This window comes from Dama dama, chromosome 20 (genome assembly GCF_033118175.1).
Source record: "Dama dama isolate Ldn47 chromosome 20, ASM3311817v1, whole genome shotgun sequence".
NCBI lineage: Eukaryota > Metazoa > Chordata > Mammalia > Artiodactyla > Cervidae > Dama > Dama dama.
Window position 1 is genome coordinate 7,722,289 of NC_083700.1, and position 23,719 is coordinate 7,746,007.

General features: G+C 39.6%; 1 protein-coding gene across 1 annotated transcript in view; it reads left to right on the forward strand.

Annotated features, from left to right (window-relative positions):
• The first annotated feature begins 1,455 nt into the window (after positions 1-1,455).
• The window catches only part of RGS5 (regulator of G protein signaling 5), a 54,677-nt gene continuing 32,413 nt past the window's right edge, over positions 1,456-23,719 (forward strand). Inside the window, exon 1 of the mRNA XM_061120224.1 lies at positions 1,456-1,612. Within this exon, the coding sequence (XP_060976207.1) occupies positions 1,569-1,612 (44 nt within the window). The 5' untranslated portion in view covers positions 1,456-1,568. The remainder of the gene's footprint in view (positions 1,613-23,719) is intronic.

Consider the following 23,719-nt stretch of genomic DNA (forward strand, 5'->3'; position numbering starts at 1 on the left):
CACCCATATACATGGTTAATTAAAGCAAAAATTTCAGAAAACAGTGTCTAACTTTCTTCACACAATACAGTTGAATATTTGTGTATTATATTCTATTTATTTGCTTTAAAGCACCAGGTTATAATACAGTATATTAACTTTACAAATCCTGATCAATAGTTAAAACAGTTTAAAACAATTTCAGATAATGTGGAACGTTATGAGAATCACCTTTAATTCCAAGTTTAGAGCTTTTCTTACAGATTATATGATGCTGCTTATTTTTATCTTAGACTCATGCCAACCCCTTAGGCATTTGCATTTACATACTAATGATAAATATCATTACATTAATGATAAATATCATTATATACTAACGATAAATTCAGGGCTTCCCAGGTGGCGTTAGTGGTAAAAAGAAAAAAAAAAAATTGCCTACAAATGTAGGAGACATAAGAGACAGAGCTTCAATCCCTGGGTCCAGAAGACTCCCTGGAGGAGGGCATGATAACCCACTCCAGTATTCTTACCTGGAAAATCTCATGAACAGAGGAGCCTGAAAGAGTCAGACATGACTGAAGCAACTTAGCAGGCATGCACTTATTAATGTATTAGCCCCTTGAATTCTAACAGGATGAAACACAAGCACGGTAAATTTTGGTGAAAATAATCCTTGAATGATAGGAAACAGGAAAATGTTGGAGGGGAAAGCATGATAAACCCAGCCAAGGATGAGTGAGTCCATGGGGGTGTTGCTCCAGAGAATAACCTAACCTAGTCATCAAAGTAAAAGGACAATCAGAAGACCATTTACTGAATTAGGGGAAGAGAGGATAAAATCTAGTAGACAGAATCATGTAAGGTATTTTATCTCTTTCATCACTCAGCTCAGGTCTTATTTCCTCCAAAAAAAAAATCTTTTCTGGTGCTTAAAAGCTCACAGCATTCTGGGCCTGCCTCCATCACTCACCTATACTATATTTATATGACATTTGCGATCTTGAGAGCATAGAGTACCTTTTTATTTGAATTTCCAGCATCCAGCTGAGTGCCTGGCACACCGTAGGGATTCACATACATGTCCCCCAGAGTTCTCTAAAACTGTTTCCTCTACTGCAGAACAAAGCTGGGCTACATGATCTGCAAGGGCCCTTGTAGTCCTAACAATCTTGTGACTTAGACACATCTGAAGTAGCCCAAAGCACTCTGCTTCATAACAAAAACACACATCTTTGCTGTGATGGGTTCAAATTTATGAGTCAAAGCATGAGCAACCTGTGCACAGTTTAGGGACTACCCCTGCCCTGGCAGAAGAAGTGTTCTGATAAGAGCAGTTGAAAACCTAGCTGGCAGTGCCTGCCGCAGAGGAAAGATTCCAGCCCCCTCCTCCCACACGAGCACTGTTGCTCTCCAGCCTGCAATTTCCTCTAAGGCTCTGGATTGGCCCACAGAGGGACAGAGGGCTGGAAGAGAGCCTCTATATATTCCCCAGAGTAAAAGGCAGTCTCAGACGGTTTCAAAGTTTTCAAAGACTTGCTCTGCTGATAAGGACTTGTGTTCAAAGCTGAGGAGCTAAGCCACTTGCCAAAATGTGCAAAGGACTTGCAGCCTTGCCCCACTCATGCCTGGAAAGGTGAGAATGACTGATTTCGGTTTAAGAGATGGAGATAAGGAGACTCTTCACTCAGGGGTCACTGAGGTTTGTGGCAAAACAGGTAGTTGATTGTAGACTGGGGATTGTCTCCTCTGTTAAATGACAAAGTTTAAGATCTGAGCTAGGAGACTGATACAGTATGAGATATAGCATACATCGTTTGTATCCAGAACATCACTTTCTCCAAGGATTTCCTCCTATTTTATAGGTGTTTGTGCAGACTCAAAAGTATGGTTAAGAGCATGGATTCCAACATCAAACTGCTTGGGTTTGAATCCTGCTTCCATTACTTACTATTTGTGTGGTCTTGGGTAACTTATTTGAACTCTCTGTATCTCAGGGTCCCTATTGGTAAAATGGGTCTATGTGTCTATCTCACTAGCTGATTATGAGGGCTGAATGAATTACTGTGTGTGAAACTCTCAGAACACTGTCTGGCACATATTAGAACTGCATAAATGTTAAGCTTTATTAATGTACATGAACTCAGAGAGGAAGACTCGGATTTGCAATGAAGCAGAGAGGACTTCTCATTGCTGTTTGTCTTCTGGCTAGATACCATCAAAAGCAGCTGTGTTGCTGGACAGAAGACAGTCCTTGGGACATAGAGATTATTTATTAGCTAATATTGTGCTTTTTTTTTTTTTTTCTTTTAGATATAGAGGAACACCTTTGAGGCTCTGTGGTTATCCTTAGACTGGACAATATCCTAGAGGGAATCCTAAGTATCTAGACTAAATAAGCTGAAGGAGAAGAAACATCTGACTTGTTAGAGAATTTAACCCAACAATCCTATCAAAGAAGTAGGGTTCTACTTTCTTAATAAGGAATTTGATTACATTTTGTTTGGTCCTATATTATTTGAAGGAAATAAAGATGATCCTTGTACAGCCTAACTTCATTCCTAAAGGCAGTGGCAATGTTTGCCTAAGAAGATTGTGCTATTCGGTAGATCTACACTCTGTCTCTAACAAGCTCAGGTTTTCTTTTTGATGACTTCAACCTTAGAAATAATCTCAAAATGACTTTAAAGAGATAACATCCTAACAAAGTAATTTGTCTCCAACAATACTGAAAAGTGACTGGGAATAAAGCCTACTCTCACTTTGTACCGTCAAAAGCACAGATTATTTTTTTTACAGATGTGTGTATATATGTATATTTCAAAAAAAAAAAAAAAAGAGAGAAGTAGGACTTAAGTAATTAGTAGTGAGATGGTAACTAGGTGGGTGATATTGGCCATTGGACCAAACCTGGGGAGGGAGACAGATTTCAATGCTGGATACCATTTACTGATCTCAGCCTACCTCTCCCTCTATAGAAAGCCCAAAGAACAACACCAGGGTGAAAGACTCTTCCTAGAACATGACATGATGCATAATTCTTTCCTTTTCCATTTTTTCAACTCTGAGATTGCATATTTGACTTTTTACCACAATTTTAACATATATCTTTAGTCCATTTATTGTCTGAAATCATGTACTTTCCTATAATGGATAAAACTTACCTTATTAATCAATGGACCATTTACTCAGAATATCATTGATCTGCTGGTCATTGTGTGATCCTATGATCTACTGCTTGGCATTTAGTGAATACTCAATAAATTTTGTTGAACGTTTGGCACTGTTACTAATATTTCCCTATTTGTTCTTATACATATGCATAATCTTTACTGAGACATGTGGATTGAACATTTTTTTTAATTGATTCCTATAACTTTCATATCTGATTCACTAATTTACTACCTACATTGTTATTGATTCACTTTATAGTTATTTTAAGTCACAGTAAATTCTTATGCTTCAGGATATAACTAATGTTCACATCGAATATTATAGAGCAACCAAGGAGCAAGCTTTTTTTGCATAGATTACCTGAAACTTTTAAGGTATATGGTAGAATCCTGCAATTATGGTGTCATATTACTTTTTTTTTCATGATCTGTTACCATTACAGTCACATTTCCAATTAAGTGCTACCTGTAATGAGTGATTTGGAGAAGTAGAATTGTGGAGCTGGGGAGCTGTTAGAAAATGTTTATGGAAAGATTGTTTATTCTAAGGGGAAAATGATACTTGAATAAATCCTTCCAGATCTGCTTTCCTTGGCTCTGCTCATAATGGAAAGGTTAGGGAGTAAGGAACAGACTTAGTTTTGTCATTAACTAACTTGTGTCCATGAGCAATTTATTTCACTTTCCTGGAATTTTATTTTCTTTCTTAGTAAATGAATGTTGGATTAGTTGTTCTGTAATTTAAATAAAGTGAGATATACCTGGTTTCAGTGACTAGCGAGAGTTACAATTAGAAGGAAGGTTTTCTTTCTTTCTTTATTTCTGAAAGCTTGGAAGTCAATTAGTGAAAATCATCAAGAATTCAACCCTGTGTTGAAATCATGGCTCTGGCAGAAGTAATCTACTCAGTGAGAATCTGACTTACAAGAAAGTAACATTTACTTCATGTAAGGGAAGCTTTAGAAAATAGTTCTTTCTCAATGTTTAGGAAAGCATTAAGCCAGAGTCAACTTTGATGTATTTGTAGAAACTTCTTCTACTATTTATTTAGATTTTTAAGACTATTACTCATTTAAACTCAAAGTTGGCCTCAGATATTTTTACCTATCTAAAAAGGCCTATAATAAACATTTGAGAAATGAATGACCACCACCCCAAAACTTTTACCTTCTGTTATACTGAAACCTAACACTGTGTGGGTGGGAATATTAGAGAGTCAATGGAAAAGGAAAGAACTGAATCAATTGAAAGACTTATTTTTACCAGTGATATTCAACTATGAATTTTAGGCTTCTTTTAAAAATTCATTTATTTTAAGTCTCTTGAATGTCTCTGAACAAGTTTAATTTTTAAGTATTGCTCTTCAGAAAAACATGAAAGTCTTCTGAAATAAAAAGTATTATTATGATTCCCAGAAGTTATTACCATTATATAAAGCAACAAATGTGGTTATTTACTCTGGTGGTGTTGATTACTCCTGATACCAAATTTACAGTCTCTACTAAACTAAATAAAGGGGAGTAAAACAGTAATGAAGACAGCAACTACTGACCAAGAATTTTCCCAAACTGTTAATAAAGTGTTTGACATATCTGACATGCATCTTATCTTTGTGGGTTGCTAATGATGAGTGTGTTTAATCCATAGTTCACACAGTTGCTTCTGGTCGTCTCAAATGTGTGGCAATGCTGGGAATTTTAGGAGCTATAGAAAGTAGATGGGGAGAGTGGTGCTTCATCTTGTTGTTTATTATCATTTTACTAAACATTCAGTTTTCCCCATCTGCTTTAATTTATGTGGGTCTAAGCGTTGACAATTTAGAGAAGAAAGGTGCCTAATCAAGTAATATTTTAAGGTTTTCAAGCCACACAGAAGCAACAAATAGAATGGATCAAGACTCCTGGGTTCACAGAATTAAGTGCTGCCTCTGCTGCTGCTAAATCACTTCAGTCGTGTCCAACTCTGTGCAACCCCATAGACGGCAGCCCACCAGGCTCCTCCATCCCTGGGATTCTCCAGGCAAGAACACTGGAGTGCGTTGCCATTTCCTTCTCCAATGCATCAAAGTGAAAAGTGAAAGTGAACTCGCTCAGTCCTGTCTGACTCTTAGCGACCCCATGGACTGCAGCCCACCAGGCTCCTCCGTCCATGGGATTTTCCAGGCACGAGTACTGGAGTGGGCTGCCATTGCCTTCTCTGTCACAGAATTAAGTAAATACAGCTTTTTCCAAAGGCATGAGCAAATCCTTGGGCAAATTATAGAGAAAAGATAAGTACATAAAGAATTGAAACACTGTAGCAATGGGCTTGAATAAATGATAAATGAGTCAGAATGAATACAGGATCATCAAAGAAGCCTAAAGAGATAGTAAAGTTTGAGATCATGCTCTCTGGGAACAAGTGTGAATTTGAAGCTTGCTGTTGCTGAGTGGTGTGACACTTACTGGCAAATATTTCAGAGAAACTCTGTAATCTTAAGGAAGTGAATAAACTATATAATAAAATAGGGAGGAGGTGTCCCTAAGAAAAACTTTGTTTCAGTTCTTACTGATGAAACAATTTTGACCATTTCTCTGGATTGTTTTTCAAACTTCCATACTTGCCATAGACATAAGGATAAAATATCTCTCTGGGAAATTGCAGTTCAGGTAGGGAGATAAATCTGAGCTTCTCTAGTAGCTCAGGGGTAAAGAATCTGTCTGCCACTGCAGATGTGGGTTTGATCCTGCTTCAGAAAGATCCTTTGGATAAGGAAATGGCAATCTATTCCAGTATTCTTGCCTGGGAAATCCCATCTATGGAAGAGCCTGGCAGGCTACAGTCCATGGGATCACAGAAGAGTCAGACATGACTTAGTGACAAAGAAATAACAAGGGAAACAAATAAGAATAAAGTAATTCTCTATTGAAACCAGCTATAGAGGAATAAATGAACTGAGTGCCAAGAAGCACAAATGTAGGGGAAGTGGGCAGGAAACTAATAGAGCTTTGGGTAGTCATGCAAAACTGTGTACAAAGTCGCAGGGGATGATGCCTGTTTATGAACTAAGCCTGAAAGGACCAAGGAGTTGGTTAGGTCCAGAGAGGAAGAAGAAGAGAGAGAAGGAAGACTTTCCAGGCATGTGCCAAGGCAGGGGGTGAGAGGCTCCAGAGAGTCTGATTGATGTTTAACATCTTTGTGCAGTCCGTACTGCCTCTCCCAGGCAAGCAGGGAGACAATTTTGAATTTCCAATCACAGTTAACCTACTGCGCAGTTTGTCCTTCATACTGTCTCCTTGGGACTTATCCAGTGCCCATCCACTTTGAATCTGAAGATTGAAAAGACCTGTTCATGAAAAAGATTTTTCCTTCTTTTGCCTAAAGACTTCAATTACTAAAAAGGTAATCTGTATTTGGAAAGTAGTAGGCACTTAACAAATATTTTGTCAAAAGAATCCACAAATAAATGTGCAGCAAGTAGAGACAGATCTGCTTGCAGGCCGTCTTGGCTCTCTCTGTTTCCAAAGGATCAAGAAGGGCAATAGCAGTGACTTTTCGGCTGAAATAGGATGAAAGAGTCTATCTTGTAAAATAAAGAGGGATTCTTGCGAAGGGGCAGTGGACGAAGTAGGAAGTGGGAAAAAAAAAAGCTTTTCTATAATTTCATCAGGAAAAACCTTGTTAAAGAGGTGAATCTTTTTTTGCTTCTAATGATAGCTTTTAGCTACTGGTAAACCTCATGAAATTGTAACACTTGTTCCGCATGCAGTTCCTGTCCCAGCTTCTTTAAGGAATTTTATTCTATATTCTAACTGTTGCCTCTTCCTAGTCTTTCTTTCATTTGGCCTGGGCTATGTTGAAACACCAATACACAACACTTCTAGACTCCGGAATCTTAAATTTGGAAGGATCCCTGAAAGATAATCTAATTTGTTTCTCCTTCTTTAGCAAAGACTGTAATGGGATAGATGATATCTAGGGAAGGAGTTTATATTTCTGGGGCCAGTGTTAATAGCTTTTGTCTGTCTTGCTGGCCGGAAAGCAAAGGAACTAAACTTTACCTAGTTCAGTCAGGATCAATCATTAGTAACAGGAACCAGAATGTGGCTGGAGGCTAAGAAGATAACAGGCTCTTATATCTTTCTTCCTTTAAAGTTCATTAGATAACATTAAACCTGCACTCTATTTTAAAGGCTGAGTCACCCAGAGGATAAAGATAATGAAAGCCTGATTGTTTTTGACTGAGAAAATAACTCCTAAGGTTACACATTTCAGGGATATTAAAGAAAACCCAGAATAAGAAAGGATGTAAATTCACAGTCTATATTCCCTGCCTTAACATCAGCAATGTAGTGGAGTAAAAAAAAATCGATGTGGTAACTCCACCTCTATTACTTCCTGAGTTGTATAAACTTGAAAATCTAAGCCTCTCTGAGCTTCACATCCTTATCCATAAATGAGGATATTTATCTTGTTGAGGAGAGATGCTATAAATAACAAATGAAATAATATAAGGTAACTAGGTTTTTGTAGGCGGACCACTATTAACTATCAAATGGCCCTCCATCCTTCCTTCCCTTTGTGTGTTTGTGTGTATGTATGTGTATTAGTCTTTTCATCTTATTCAACTCTTTGAGACCCTATGGACTTCAGCTGCCAGGCTCCTCTGTCTATAGAGTTCTCCTGGCAAGAATACTGAAGTGGGTTGCCATGCCCTCCTCCAGGGGATCTTCCCCACCCAGGGATCAAACCCGGGTTTCCTGCATTGCAGGCAGATTCGTTATGGTCTGAGCCACCAGGGAAGCCCTTCCTTCTTTATGGGTAGTCAGAAAAACATAATAATCTCATTTTTAAAAACAATAATGATGAGTTTGCATAATAGTATACTATTTTTACCATTTCACCCATAATTCTTTTAGCAGGTATCCCTTTGCAGAGCTCTTAACAAAACATTAAAAACCATGATTATATTGACAAATGAACAATTCTTTAATATCCTTAAATATTCAGTAAGTATCCCAATATCCTCAATGATCTTTTGGTAGTTGGATTGTTTGACCCCTCAGAGTTTAAATGAGGGTCACACATTTTTGGGGACTGCTATTAAATTTTATTATTAGACTGATAAACACTAGTAAGTAATTTCATGCACTGAAAGGATGGAGTCCTAACCACTGGACTGCCAGGGAAGTCTCAGGCTAGTGTTCTTCCTACAATTAACTGGGCTCTAATTGCACAGAGGCCCTTCTTGCAAATGTCCTTTAAGAACCCCTAGAAACTGAGAGACAAATGTCTTCTACCTGGTGGGTGTGGATTGCCGTTCCCTCCTCCAGGGATTAAATTCACGTTTCTTATGTCTCCTGCATTGGCAGGTGGGTTCTTGACCACTAGCACTACCTGGAAGCCAGGGACACATTAGCTGCCTTAGTTTGGAGTGGTTTGATAGAGTGGCGAGCAGTGAGGCATCCATGGTTCTTAGCTAGATGACCTGAGGGGTTTGTCTCAAGTGCCCTTCACCCACCTCGCACATTCCTTTATTAACTGCAGGAAGCTGCTCCCTGGGCTCCCCACTGACTCTTCCACATCAAATCATGTTTACTAAGCTCCCACTGAGTGCAGCACACCACACCCAGGGCTGGAAGCCTGCTGGGGCACAGATCCTTTCTCTGTTCTACTTCTGAACAGTGAGGGAACTAGCCCATCTTCCCTGAGGTACTGTTGAACTGAGGTTGAATCCTGAGGTTCACACACAAGTCACCCTCCCCTCAAGGCTGAATGAGCAACCCCAAGTCACCACCCAGGCACCGAGGTCACACACTGAGACTGATTCAGAGTCTCTTCAATCTCTCCTGATCAATGGGCTTCCGGCTTTTATTTCTCTTTTTACTTTCAGTTAAATATAAAAGGCCATGTAACAAGTGGAAATGATACTGGGTGGGGAATCCAGGGATTCTGAGCTGTGACCTTAGGTTCTACTAAATAGCAGAGGCGAGTCATGAAATCAGTTCCCTCCCTTCCTCCTCCTCATTATTGTGTTTGTAAAAGGCTGAGAAATCCAATTATATAGTCCTCTGCACTCCTTCCAGCTCCACTACTTCATTGTTCTTGATTTGGACACTGTGTGTTCTAAAGAAAGATTGTACTTTTATTCTAATTTTCTATACTTCCCAGGTCCTCAGAAAGGCCTGGGAACTAGCTTCTCAATGTATTATAGCTTGAAAGCACCAATTAAAAGTATGAAATTTTCTTCTAGTCATTTAGAATCTCAGTGGACTAATGTCAGTACCCTATCTTTCTTAAAAAATATTTGTACCAAATTCAGAATAAACTCCTAGTTTATGAAAAACATATATTTATAAGTAGTGAAAAGTGACTTGGTCTTTACTTTGGTGAATTCCATGAAAGAAACAAATGGTTTCAGTTTTTGACACATTTCAAGGGTGAATTAGGATCAGAGATCATGGGTTCTAACAATCTAAAATTCTTGTGCAGTTGACCCTTGAACCACTCGAGGGTTATGGGTACCAACCTCCTTGGAATGAAAAATCCACTGGCTCCTCAATATCCATGGATCTGCCTCTTTGCTGACTCAGCCAACCTCGGATGGTGTAGTACTGTAGTATTTACTACTGAAAAAAATCCACATCTAAGTGGACCTGTGCAGTTCAAATCCTTGTCATTCAAGAGTATTTTGTTTACAGTTAATTTAGTTCTGTCTCACCTCTGGAGCATAAGTTCCTCAAGACCGGGGAGGAAAAGTGAAATAAGGACACAGATACACCTCGCCTTTGGTGTGCGGTGCTCCTGACTGCATTCACTCTGTGTCACGCGTTCCTCCAGTGAGTGGGACTGGCGGTCCACTCAAGCTCTTCTGAAAGCTGCCCAGAAAGAAACTCATCCTTTGACTTCACAGTGAGTTTCCATCCTGAGGCTGCAATGAAGTGAAGTTCAAGTGTTAGTCTAGTGTTAGTTGCTCAGTTGTATCCGACTCTTTGCACACTCATGGGCTGTAGTCCACCAGGTTCCTCTGTCTGTGGGATTTTCCAGGCAAGAATACTGGTGTGGGTAGCCATTCTCTTCTCCAGGGGAACTTCCCGACCAAGGAATCGAACCTGGGTCTTCTGCATTCTTTACCATCTGAGTCACTAGGAAGGCTGCAATAAGAAGGGTGAATTGGGGTTTCTTGGCTTTTATATAATTAGCCAATTTCCATCTACCAGTTGAGTAGATCATGGAGTATAGGCAGTTCTCAAAGTGGCACAAATACCGCTTCTGACTGCATGAATCTAGGTCAGGCACATGTATGCCCAGTGACTGCAATTTCTGACTAGAATGAGGACATATACCTTGCCTGTAGACAAGGCATTAGAAATTGGGCCTTTTTTGGAAAATATGTAGATAAGGTCAGCTGAATCATAACATACATGCATCACTAACAGAGCTAAGGCACATGTGACTTTGGGCTTAATCACCCTGACCATCGTTCTCTTGGAAAGTCCAGATGAGATATTCCCTTACAAAGCATACTATTCAATTGGCACGTTGAGATAAAATACCTTGGCCAGACATTTCTTCTCTTTCAAAAAGGAAATATTGCAGGATTGAAAAGATTCAGCTAGTGCTTTGTTCGTAGATACCTGATAATCAGCAGGCTTCATAAATAGCAAATAAGGCTAAGACCATTATTCTATATTCTGCATGCTTTCCTTTCTCTTTTCCAACTGCTTCTCCAGACACTTCTCAAAACAATGTCTAACCCATTAGATAAAATACCGCTCAGATTCCTAAACTCTACATTCTAGAAAGATGTTAGAACTATCATGTTAGACTCAGAGGAAGAGAAGAGACAAAATATAATACTTGAACAGTGTGAAGTGATAACACTGTGTACGCGCTCATCATTGGCAGTGAACTGAGTGGGGTGCTTTTGTCAAGCTGCTGCTGTTAGACAATTTTTGTGAAGACCATGTGTTTCTTGATGAGGGACTTGTCTGTGAGGATTCAGGAAGTTTAGAAAGAATCAAGATGCTTCATTAATAAAGTACTTTGTTGTATTTGGTAACTTATTTTAAGTAATAGTTTTCAAGAGATACCTGGGTCAACAGGAGCGTGGGACTGAATGACCTGGGCACTTTGGGACAAGGTCAGCAATGCGGACCAAGACTTGCAGACTTTCCCAGAAGAGCCCACTGTCTAAGCTCTGATGCTTTCTGGTGACAAGTTTCCAGAGTCTTGGAGTTTGTTTCTGAATCCCCCAAGACCAAACAGTATATCACTTGGACACATACATGCATGTTTGTGCACATGTGCACACCCACACACACCTGATTTTTTGATGACTTGGAGAAAAGATGACTTGGTTGAAATCAGAGATCCATGTAGACAGCTTGAAAGTGTCTGCATTGTCTAAGAGGAAGCAAATTTTTTTTTTTTTTTCATATAGATTCATTGTAGATCAATGGGGATTTTTTTCTTCTCCTCACAGGTTGAATTTTACACTTTTTCCTTTAGCTGGCAACAGTGAAGAAAATCACTTTTGGTAACTTGGGATTGTCTCAAAATTCAAATTTGACAGTTCGAAAAGCCTTAAATTATTTTTTTTCCAATTGCCTTCTAGTTTTTATCTTCCAGATCCTCTAAGAATAGCTTAACCTTTGCTTCCCTTCCTGGTTCAGACAGGGTCTTGTTGTTTGCAGTTATGCTGAAATGTGAGTGCAGATGGCTGGACTGCAGTTGAAGGAAAGGAATATGTAACTTTCATTAGCTACTTAAGGAACATATTTTGTCAAATGGATACCAGCTTAAGAGAATGCAAAAGACAAGATTAGCAAAGACAACCAACAATTGTGACAGTTGTAGAGTTGAATGTCTAGCACAATTTTGATTATGTACACACACATAATAAAGGCTTAGTGATTCAGATTCATGGATTCTGCCCCTTGAGATGAGATGTGATGTCACCAAACTCTTTGGCGACTTGTCCAAGACCACGTAGCTAGTTACAATTGCAGATACTTCAAGGTCTCTGGATTTACATATCATCTTCATTTCACTTTGTCTGATGAACTTTAATTTATAAATTTTGTGTCTACACTTTTAAAATATTTATTCTTACACAAGGCATCATCTTTCAAAAGGTGTTGCTTAGGAAACAAACTATAGTCTTTAAGAAAAAAATGATTTCTGAAAAACTTCTATGCCTATAGCTGCCAATTACAACGTCTGAACTCACAAGAGAGGTGATATTGCATAGTAATTGGGAGCTCAGGAGTTGAGGTGAGATGGGTCTGGCTCATTTACTGGGTGATTTTGGGGCAGATCATTTAACCTCTCTGTGACTCAGTTTTGTCATGTGCAAGATGGGAACAACATTTATACTTCCCTCAGGATTGTTATAAACACCAAATAGGGTTATGCATTATATGGATTCAGTAAAACATTTAGTTACCAGGGGAACATGGGCTTTCTCTAAGTGTGTGATTTTTCTTAGTTATTTTTATGTTGAGAGACGCTTGCAGCCAAATCAGAAGAGTCTGCATCCAAAAACTACCTTCATCTCCCTACAAAGTTAGACAAGAAGTATGGAAAAGGGACTCAAATGGAAGAACACATTGCAAAAAAAAAAAAAAAAAAAAAAATCGACAGCAAATGAGACAGCAGTTAAGAGGGAGCAGGAGAGAAGGAGGATCACAGGTAACAGCTCTGAGCCTGGGGTTGGTAGAACAAATGGACTATTGACAGAATATGTTTGCCTAGGGTAGGTAATGAGGTTATTCCTCTTTACCTGGTATTACCTGGTCTTCTCCTTTGGGAAATCTTAGATGATGTCAAGTCAGAACACCTTATCCTGACTTTCCTGATAGTTTTATAGTTACCAAATTAATTTGATTTAAAAAAAAAACTAACTGTAAATGCTATATGCAAGACTCTAGAGAAAAAGAAGACCCTAGATGATAACTCCTAGAGAGTTACGCCATAATAATGAAGCCAACAGGACACTATGTCTGGTTTGAGCTTTGGGGGCTAGGAGAGAAGGAGCAAGATTAGAGAAGAATAACTTTCCAGGGAGGAAATTTAGATAACTAAATGTTGACCTATAGACTTCTACCTTAGTAACTGCTATCTCAGTAAACATATAATTGGAGGAATCCCTGTTCACCAAGTCATGATGTATGAGTACCTCAGGTCAGAATTCATTGCTCTTTGGGAGAAAAATGAGGGCATGCTCTAAGGATGCTGGAAAGAAGTTCCCAAGATTATGCCCCTGTGATATATGCATGAACCTCAAAAGTTTCTTTGGAACTTTTAGAAAATATATGAGGAAGATGGAGGCTTCCATATTAAACTTTGGGAAGGGTCTCTGGAGGACCTGGGAGAGGCACAGGGGGTGAGCACCTGCTTTTGGAATCCAAACCAATAACCTCTCTTCCCGGGTCACACAGCAGTCCAGCTAAATCATATGTCCTCAACCCTCAACCCTCTGAGAAGCCTTCTCTTTTCTCCCTCAAAGAGAAACTGATTCTCCATCCATTGAACTCCCAGAACTTTTTCATCTTCCCTGTATTTTGTATCACTTCCTAAGCAGCTTTCCTCAGATTCAACTTTGGTTGTGTATTTGACATGACCTTACTTAATTCTTATTCTAACCCTGCACGGTAGATATTATCAACATCACCAGTTTACCAAAAGAGAAGCAGAGATGTGTTAAATGTTTGGCCCAAGGTCCGATGAGACACTGCATACACTTATACAGTGAGTTCTGGTGTGCCAGGTTCAAACCTGGGACTCATTCCACCCTGTTATAGCTGCATCAAATAAAGCTATGTATATCGTTGGCCCGTAGTCCCCGGAGGTTCTACAGATTCAACCAATCAGGGGTCAGAGGTAAGTCAGGGAGAGAAAGACGGAATCTAAAAAGAAAAAAAAGGAGCAGAGATGAACCTATCTACAAACAGAAATAGAGTTGCAGATGTGGAAAACAAACTCGTGATTACTGCGGGCTTAAAGGCGAGGGATAAACTGGGAGACTGAAGTTGACACATACACAGTGATATATGTAAAACAGATAGCCAATAAGGACCTGCTGCATGGCACAGGGAACTCTACTCAGTACTTTGTGATGGCCTGCATGGGAAAAGAGTATAAATAAGAGTGGATATGTGTATACAGATAGCTGATTCACTTTGCTCTTCACCTGAAACTAACCCAACACTGCAAATCAACTATCCTCCAATAAATTTTTTTAAAGTATTTGAAAGAAAATCCAGGAAGCTCTAAAAAGCAATACTTGGATCTACTGCGTGCTGGCAAACTATTTTCAGAGCATTTATATTGTATTCACAACTAATGACATGACATGTACTAGTAATCTAGAGATGATTTAAAGTATATAGGAGAATGTGTATAGGTTATATGTGAGTACTACACCATTTTATATGAAACTTAAGCATTTTCAGATTTTGGTATCCATGGGAAGTGGGGGTGGCCCTGGAACCAATCTTCCATGGATACCAGGGGCAACTGTACAGACATCTTCTTTGTAAAATGGGAATTGCTTAAGGTCTGGAACAATCTCTCGTTAATTTTGTAAAGCATTCTCCATGCTGTCTGGCACGGTGCCTGACAAACAGTGGTTACTCTATTAGAGTCTGATGAGTGAATGGATAAACGAATTTGTGAAGCAATAAATAGATAGTTCTCAAAAATAGAAATCTTGAGAATAATAGGGTATTATTACAATATACTGAGGGAAGGAGAGAAGAAATGGTCTAAAATGTACTTCTATACTTCAGACCAGTAACAGTCCTCTTATTCCTCATGGTTCTGTGATTGCTTTGCAGCACGCATAATAATTTGGCAAAGACAAATATTGACCAAGCGTTCTTATAATCTGAGCTAATGAATTTGTGTCTATTGTATAAATTCATTACCAGAGCACACGTTAATTCTGAGAATCATAGTATTACTAAGTGATGTCATTTATACGTTCATTAAGTTTTAAGTGAATTTTACTTTACTTCTCTTTCTTTCCCTTCTTTTCCAGTACCCCTTATTGCCACTTTTATTTCCTGCTTTTGTAAGATATCAAACCACTAGAGTTCATGGACAGCTAGAAAATTTCATTCTAGAAAGTCCTTCTTTATAATTTAAAGCAGAATGAGATGGAGATATTCAAAAGCCAGAGAGGCTCTCGTGGGAATGCCTTCTGACCCCTCCACCTTTGGAACTCAAAATAAACCATAAATTTCTGTCTTCCTCAACTTGAAGACCATTTTCCCACTGTTTATTATCTGGCTTCCGAACTGAATTACAAAAAGCCCAGAAATCCTGCCAACAATATTCGAATAAGACAGAGAACTGAAGGTCAAAGGGGAAAAGACCTCTGCTCTGTCTGTCTTGTCCCCCACTGTCTCATCACCCCATAACCTGCTCTGAGCGACGACTGTGTCAGAGGCAGGCTGTAACAGCATGGGAGTGATCTCAGTTTCCATGGGAATCCTCGGGTAGGGCGCAGCCAGTGCTTGGGAAAAACAATACTGTTATTATTTTCATTTTAAAATAGCAGCACAAGGCTGGTGATATTCTAATATAACTCCGAGCTGTGGGAGGCAGCAGCAAAGGTCTCCAAATTTGCTTTCTTTGTCTCTCTGTGGGATTGTTGCCCAGAAATGTATATTCTCTATGCTTTCAGAATGAGTTGCATTATTTCAAGGTGAAAAGCTTCTGAAAGGAGTCTATCTTGTATGTCAGTGAAAAGGATCTTTGTTGAATTCTATTCTATTCTATTTATTTAATAAGCAATTGTTTTCCAACACCCATGTGCAAGATGCTGTGATAGGAGAGTACAACAAACACAGTAGAACAGTAATAGTAATAAGTAATATTTAAGGAATATTTAATATGTGGTAAGTGCTCTCATAGGGGCTTCCCAGTTGGCCCTAATAGTAAAGAACTCTCCTAGCAATGCAGGAGACATAAGAGATGTGGGTTTGATCCCAGGGTCGGAAAGATCCCCTGGAAGAGGGCATGGCAACCTACTCCAGTATTCTTGTCTGGGGCATTCCATGGACAGAGGAGGCTGGTGGGTTACATGTCCATAGAGTCACAAGTGCTCTCCTAAACTTGTTAATGCCTTGATGTATTTAGCTCCATTATATACATGCTGCTGCTAAGTCACTTCAGTCATGTCCGACTCTGTGCGACCCCATAGATGGCAGCCCACCAGGTTCCCCCGTCCCTGGGATTCTCTAGGAAATGGGTTGCCATTTCCTTCTCCAATGCATGAAAGTGAAAGTGAAGTTGCTTAGTTGTGTCTGATTCTTAGTGACCCCATGGACTGCAGCCCACCAGGCTCTTCCATCCATGGGATTTCCCAGGCAAGAGTACTTCTCCACCATTATATACCTATATATATAAATATATATATGTCTATGCATCTATCTATCTATCTATCTATATATGTATATGTATACATATATCTGATGCTTTGGAAAGATTGAGGGCTGGAGAAGAGGGTGACAGAAGATGACATGGTTGGATGGCATCATCAACTCAGTGGACAGGACTTTGAATAAACCTCGGGAGATAGTGAAAAATGGAAGCCTGGCGTGCTGGAGTCTATGGGGTTGCAAGGAATAGGACACGACTGAGCAAATGATCACATATATAAACATATGTATATACACATAAATGAGGTAGGAACTATATTATCACTATTTTATGTAGAAAATTGGAAGCTTAAACTTCAAGTAACTTGCCCAAAGTCACTCAGCTAGTAAGTAAGATAATACAAACAAACCAGTATAGACTTGTGCTTTTATCCTTTACACCATCCTAGGAGTTAAAGCAGCTTTAAAGTACTTAACTATTTCCAAGATGCTTTGGGAGACCGAGGAAATAAAAAGTGGTCCCCACCCTCGATGAGCTTGTTACGTCACTGGGAGTACATATACATGGAACTTAGATATGCACTGATGATAAACTAGGGTAATTGGGTGAAAATGTGCTGTCCATAAGTTCAGCCAAAGAAAAGCATTCTATCCTTCGCTGCATAACTTACTGGAGATCTAAGGATAAGATCTTATACAAACCTCAGTTTTTTACTTTTAAAATAAGGGAAGAGCAAATTAAAAGCTCTGTAAGGTCCATCAAATATGCCTGTTTTGTGATCTGATGCTAGAGAAAAGGTAAATCATTACAGACTGGAGTAGTTACAGAGGTTTCAGGATTTAAAAAATGAGATTGTTCTGGTCTTAGAGCATTAGAAGAGTTTTAATTGTCATATGAATGGAAGAAGGCAGAGATTGTGTGCTTGGGGGTTAAAGAGTAGGCCACTGGGGTTAGATATACAAGTAGTTGTGGGGAACCAAGGGAAAGAAGCTTAGAAGTGGAGGACTTTGGAAGCAAGAAAGTGATGTTTGAAATTGATACAGCTGATCAGAGATACTCCAAAGTGTGGTCCTGGGAGCAGAGAATTTATATATTTGGTTGCACTTCAGACCTCTTAAATGAGAAATTCTGGGATGGGTCTGAGAAATCTGTGTTTTAACCAGACATGCTGGTGACTGGGCTGCATATTCAAGTTTGAGAACCATCGTAAATACTAGAGAGCTACTACAAACAAGGAGAAAATTGTTGGTACTCTGACAGTGAATATGGGATACATTCCAGTAGAAAGATGGAAATGGTGAGGTGGGAATCCTAGTTCAGGCCTGGAGAAAGGTGCTAAATTTAGATATGGAGAAGAAAAGGCACATGTAAAAGGATTTTCTAGGAAGACTGAACAGTATTTGTGACAGATTAGCTATTGGAAATGAAGAAGACAAACAGTCAAATTTGAATCAGAGAGCTTATAAATTATGAGAAGGAGAATATTCTAATTAAGAATAAACATGGGATAATGGGATAATCAGTCCTGAATGTTCATTTGAAGGACTGATGCTGAAGCTGAAACTCCAATACTTTGGCTACCTGATGCGAAGAACTGACTCATTTGAAAAGACCCTGATCCTGGGAAAGATTGAGGGCAAGAGAAGAAGGGGATGACAGAGGATCAGATGATTGGATGGCATCAGTGACTCAATGGGCATGGGTTTGAGTAAACTCTGGGAGTTGGTGATGGACAGGGAGGCCTGGCGTGCTGCAGTCCATGGGGTCACAAAGAGTCGGACACGACTGAGCGACTGAACTGAACTGAACTGATGAGATGTTGGGAAGGAGGATGGAAGAGTAAAGGAATCCATGGTACCATTCACGGGTCATTTCATATCTCAAGTCCTTGCTTTCTCGTCTATATTCTCAAAATGTTGAGTATGATAATCCTTAAGTCTTAGTTTATAATAGCTAAAGAAGATATTAGAGGTTTTCCCACTGAACTTGCTTCCTTCCTCTCTGCTTATTTTTGACTGAAGACAAGAGAACTCAAATTTCTTAAGCTCACCCAGCAAATTAGTGACAGAGTTGAAAACAGGGTTTAGTCGATGGCAAATGTTACTGTTTACTATTTCTTTCTCAAGTTTCCTTCCTACTGTTATATGTTGACAGTTGTTTTTGGGTGTAAATAAGCTAGACATGTTCCTTCGTTAGCACAGGAGTTAGCAAATAATAATAATAACAGTCCCTGTCATTTATGGATTACATTGTCTGTGCTAGGCAATACTATAAGCACCTCATATAAAATAACTAATTTCATCACCATGAAAAACTTTTGAGGTAGGTTATCATTATTATCTCTAGTTTATAGATGAGAAAACTGAGGCAAGGTAAGGTTTAGAAATCTGCCAAAAGTCACACACATAGTAAGATAAATCTGGTCGGTTTGACTTCAACCTTCATTCTCTTAACCACTGTGCTATACTGGCTATTGCCTTTTAGGAAAAAAAGAATTGCTTAATTTTGGCATTAGCCAGATTCCCCTGGGAAGAGTTTCACTTCACTTTCTCTCTCAGAACAGCCTCTTTGACCGGTATCCTACTTGCTTGGCAAACTCTTTCAGTTACATAACCTGAGATGCGAGTTTTGCTGAAGTTAGGAGTTGGGCATTTTCTCTGCCAAGGGCAGGGGAAAGATTGAACGCAATCCAACATGTTGCTTGTGACTACAATAAAGAACTCGAGATCTGGAAAGTATCTTATGAAGTCATCTGGACCAATCCAGATGTCATATGACTTAGAGCTTATCCAAAACAGCTGGTTTTGTCTTTTCTTGGTGAATTTTCTTCAGCAATGGAAAGTTGGCCACATTTAGTTCAGTTTCCATGGTTTCATCAACCATATGGTTAGTAAGTTCTCTTGAACGCTTCCTGGTTTTGTTTTTTTATGTTTTTTTTTTTTTTTCCACACTTATAGAAGGATGACTTTTGAACAATTTTCAAAAGGCAGATATCGTTATTTATGATTCAATGGACATAAATTTGAGCAAACTCTGGGAGACAGTGGAGGACAGAGGAGTCTGTCTGGCATGCCACAGTCCATGGGGTTGAAAAGAGTCAGACACAATTTAGTGGCTGAACAACAACAACAGCATGGTTATTTATATACTTCTTTTTTGAAGCATCATAAAGCCTTGAAGTCATTCCAAGAATCCTTGCTTGTGTCTGGGCATTAGCCTGAGTGAAGCTGGGTGCTCTAGGACTGAAAAGGTCAAGTCTCATTATGAGCACCATATAGCTATCCCTCTCTGTGATCCTGGCATTTCCCTGGAGTCCCACAAAAGTGTGTGTGAGGCAGGGGAGAGTAGGGCTGGTGATTAGCTAGAGAACCCTAAACCAGAGTCCTGTAAACTTGTCTCAGAGATTCCGTCATTTCCCCTCTGTTTCTCTGCCTCTTTCTTTATTACTCATCAAAAGCAACATTTCTCTTGAGGATTGAGCCAGCATTATCTCCCCAGAGAGTTTTGGGTCTTGGAAAACAAAAGCCAGAAATGAGATATTATCTTCAATCAATACCTGCTTTTGGCCTTACAACACAATTCCTTCAGAAGTAAGAAAGCACAAATGCCTACCTACCTTCTTGAAAATCAGAAGAAAAACTATTAGTATAGAAAAGCATGAATTAACACCTCAATTCATTAATATTTTATATGTTATCATCATTATTTTTAAGAGTTGCTGCAGACCACTTGTTCTCTGCCTGTGTACCATGAAGAGGGAACTCTTGCCCACAGCTAGAGTCCTTGCACTTAGACTCAGGGATCGTGTGATTACAATCAAAGTACAGTGACACTTGGAAATATCAGGGGTGTGGAGAGACAGAGTGTGTTTCTCCCTCAAGTGACGGAGGAAGAGAATGCATCATCAGGCTCTATCGATATGCCTATGTCTATCCTGCATTTGACCGACAGGGAACAAACAAAGGTGCTGCAAAGATAGACTTTCCCCAACTGCCTCTAAGTGAGTGAAGGCCTCACTTTCTGTTTTCATCATTGCTTTGCAGCCCAAATATCTTCTTGGCTTTCAACATGGAGCTTTCCTTCTATCTTCCCCAGTATAGAGTCACCAGAAATTGCTTCTGACTTTTTCCAGTTCTCATGCTTTAGTATGTTTGTGATTTCACCAAGAAAGTAGTGTTTAGGGCATATAATTCACTCATCCAGTGAAGAGAAAATGAGCTTAATGAAATCAAATACTAATATCCCAGAAGTTGAGAGTAACTGCTATAAACTGTAATACTAGGTGAAACAAGATGGGTGTTAAATAAGCAGAGATGATGATGATGGTTACCATGCATTGCATGCTATTTGTGTGCTAGGCACTGGGCTAACTTTTGCATGCATCATCTCATACACCCCACATGGAAACTTTTTACAGCACATACGTACTAATGTTTTCCTCATTTTACAGTTGATGTAACAGGGGCCAAGAGACATTGTATAACTTGCCTAAGATGTCATGGATTGTAAGTGGCTATTGAAAACTAGCCTAAATCAATTTACTCCTGTCACTCTTCTTAGGTTCTTTTTGTAGATAATTGTAGCTAGCTATTACTGCTTAGTGCTGGATGATGCTTAGTTCTTTCTGCACAGCTTCCCTACCAGCTTATAAAAGCAAGATCACCATATGTATAATGAAACCCAATGTTCCATACTTACTTAGGTATATTATTGTTAATATTGGTGCAAAATATTTATACAGCTTATTCTGTGCTTTTAATAAAGGCTTATTCTTGGTGCTCTGACTATAACTTGTAGGAAAATTTCACTCTAACAATAAAATTCTGAGGTGGAATTCTTCTTTTTTTTGTTTTTAATTTTTAAAGTTTATGTTTGGCTGGCTAGGGCTTCATTGCTGCACAGGCCTTTCTTTAGTTGTGGCGCATGGGTTTCCCATCACAGAGGCTCCTCTTACTCTGACACGTGGGCTCCAGGGTGCACCAGCTGCCGTAGCTGTGATGCAGGGCGCATTAGCTGTGGTTCAGGGCACAGTAGCTGTGATGCAGGGCGCAGTAGTTGGGCTCCAGGGCTCTAGAGCACAGGCTCAGTATTTGTAGCACATGGGCTTAATTGCTCCCCAGCATGTGGGATCTTCCCAGACCAGGGATCGAACCTGTGTCTCCTGCATTGGCTGGTGGATTCTTCACCCCTGAGCTACCAGGGAAGCCCCTGAGGTGGGATTCTAATACCTTTGTAGCTGGTATCAGTCAACAAGAAACCTCTGAATCAAGGGGATATAGGACTACTTAGGAATGAAGTCACAGGTGCCATCTCTAAGAGTGAAGAGCTATTTACATCCTTACAACCTTTCTATGGGGTGGATGTGAGTTTCCACAATAGTATCACCAGTACAAGTGACTTGACTATCATTGTGACTGTAGAGAGCCCTTTCTCTAATGAGCAAATCTATGAGTGAAAACTCACTTCTAACGTGCTGTGGTAATTGACAAGCATCTGGTGGTGCCTGCCCTCTGTAAGGACCGTTAAGGCACCTACAGCAGCCCCCCTGGACCGTGGTCTTTTTCACAAGCCTGCTGACCACTGTGATTAGGGCAAATAGTTGAAGCTAATGCTTACACAGTGCCACACTGTAGCAATTACAAGCAGCGGAAAGTTTTCATTTCACTGTTTGGATTCCTGATTTTGTGTTTGTCTCGCCCAACTGAAACATAAACTCTGTGAGAAGATCTTGTCTTTTTGTTTCACAAGAATTTCAAAACCTGTAATGGTCTATGGCACATGGCAAGCATTTAATAAACATACTTTTATTTTGTTGAATAAATACGTGAGCAAAAGGAGAAGCTACTAAGGCCAGTCTTTTCTACCTCAATGTGAATCTATGAAATAAAGTCAGTCAGCTTGTAGATGAGATCCATAGTCTTTTTCTGCAGGTTGCCTGTCTGGGGCCCTGATGCTGAGCTAATCTGGGCAGTTAAGAACTTGAACATAAGAATGAAAGTGGCTGTTATTACAAGAACTTACTGAAAGAAGAGGTTGTGTGCGTGTGTGCATGTGTGTGTGCTCGGTCGTGTTCGACTCTTTGTGACCCTGTGGACTGCAGCCCGCCAGGCTCCTCTGTCCATGGGATTTTTCAAGGCAATAATTACTGGAGTGGATTGCTATTTCCTTCTCCAGAGGATCTTCCCCACCCAGGGATCGAACCAATGTCTTGGGTCCCCTTCATTAGCAGGTGGATTCTTTACCACTTGCCCCACTTGGGAAGCCCAAATGAAGAGATCAGAAAACATTAAATGTTGAGAGGTTACAATAGACAAATGTAACTTGTATGCATCCATTGGGCGCAACTGACATCGTCAATTCAATTTTTTTTTATCCATCTTATAGTGTTACAGTGCTAGCTATTTAATTCACTTAATATACGTGAAAACTTAAAGCACCAGGGAATGATTCAACTGTGTCTAGAAACAGAGCTGTTGTTTTGGAGTTATATCCTAATGCATGAGTAATAATAATACTGTGTATTCTTTAGCATTTTCTTCATCATTCTATCTTTTGGACCACTAAGCAGTATTTCACATTAAGTAACCTAGAGTCATTTTCCATAATGTATCATATTAATAATATATATCAGGTAAAAAAAATAAATGCATGCTTTAACATGGTATCTTATTGCGTTAGTAAATTACTCTTCCACTTTCTGATAAGCAATGAGTGGATTTTCTTTAGTTCAGATAGAAGAAGATTATTTCAGGAAAATGGTAGATGCCAAATTTATACATTCTCTCTCCACCAAAATGACCCTGGAGGGCCTTCTCCCTGCACATGAGAATCAATCTTGATTTTAAGGGGGATCCTGTGGAGTTTGAGAATTGACCTGATTTTCCAGTGATGTTTCCTTATGTTCTTCTGAGGTTTTTCAAGATCACCCTTGTCTCTCATGAGCCACGTATCAGTAACAAACTCTACCGATATCGAGTTTTCAATGAACAGCCAACAAGGAGGCTTGTCCAGTCTTGAACCAAGTGAATCTCTCTAGGAGGGTCCAGCGCAGTGAGCACACACACCCTGGGTCCCCTTCTCTCCATCAGCCTCTGCTGGGCTTCTGTCTACATGACTCGGATCTCGGCAGCAAGAACTCAGGGAGCTCCTTTCTTCCTCTGCTTTTCAGATCCGGTTGCCAGTACGCTCCAGCTGTGGTCTTA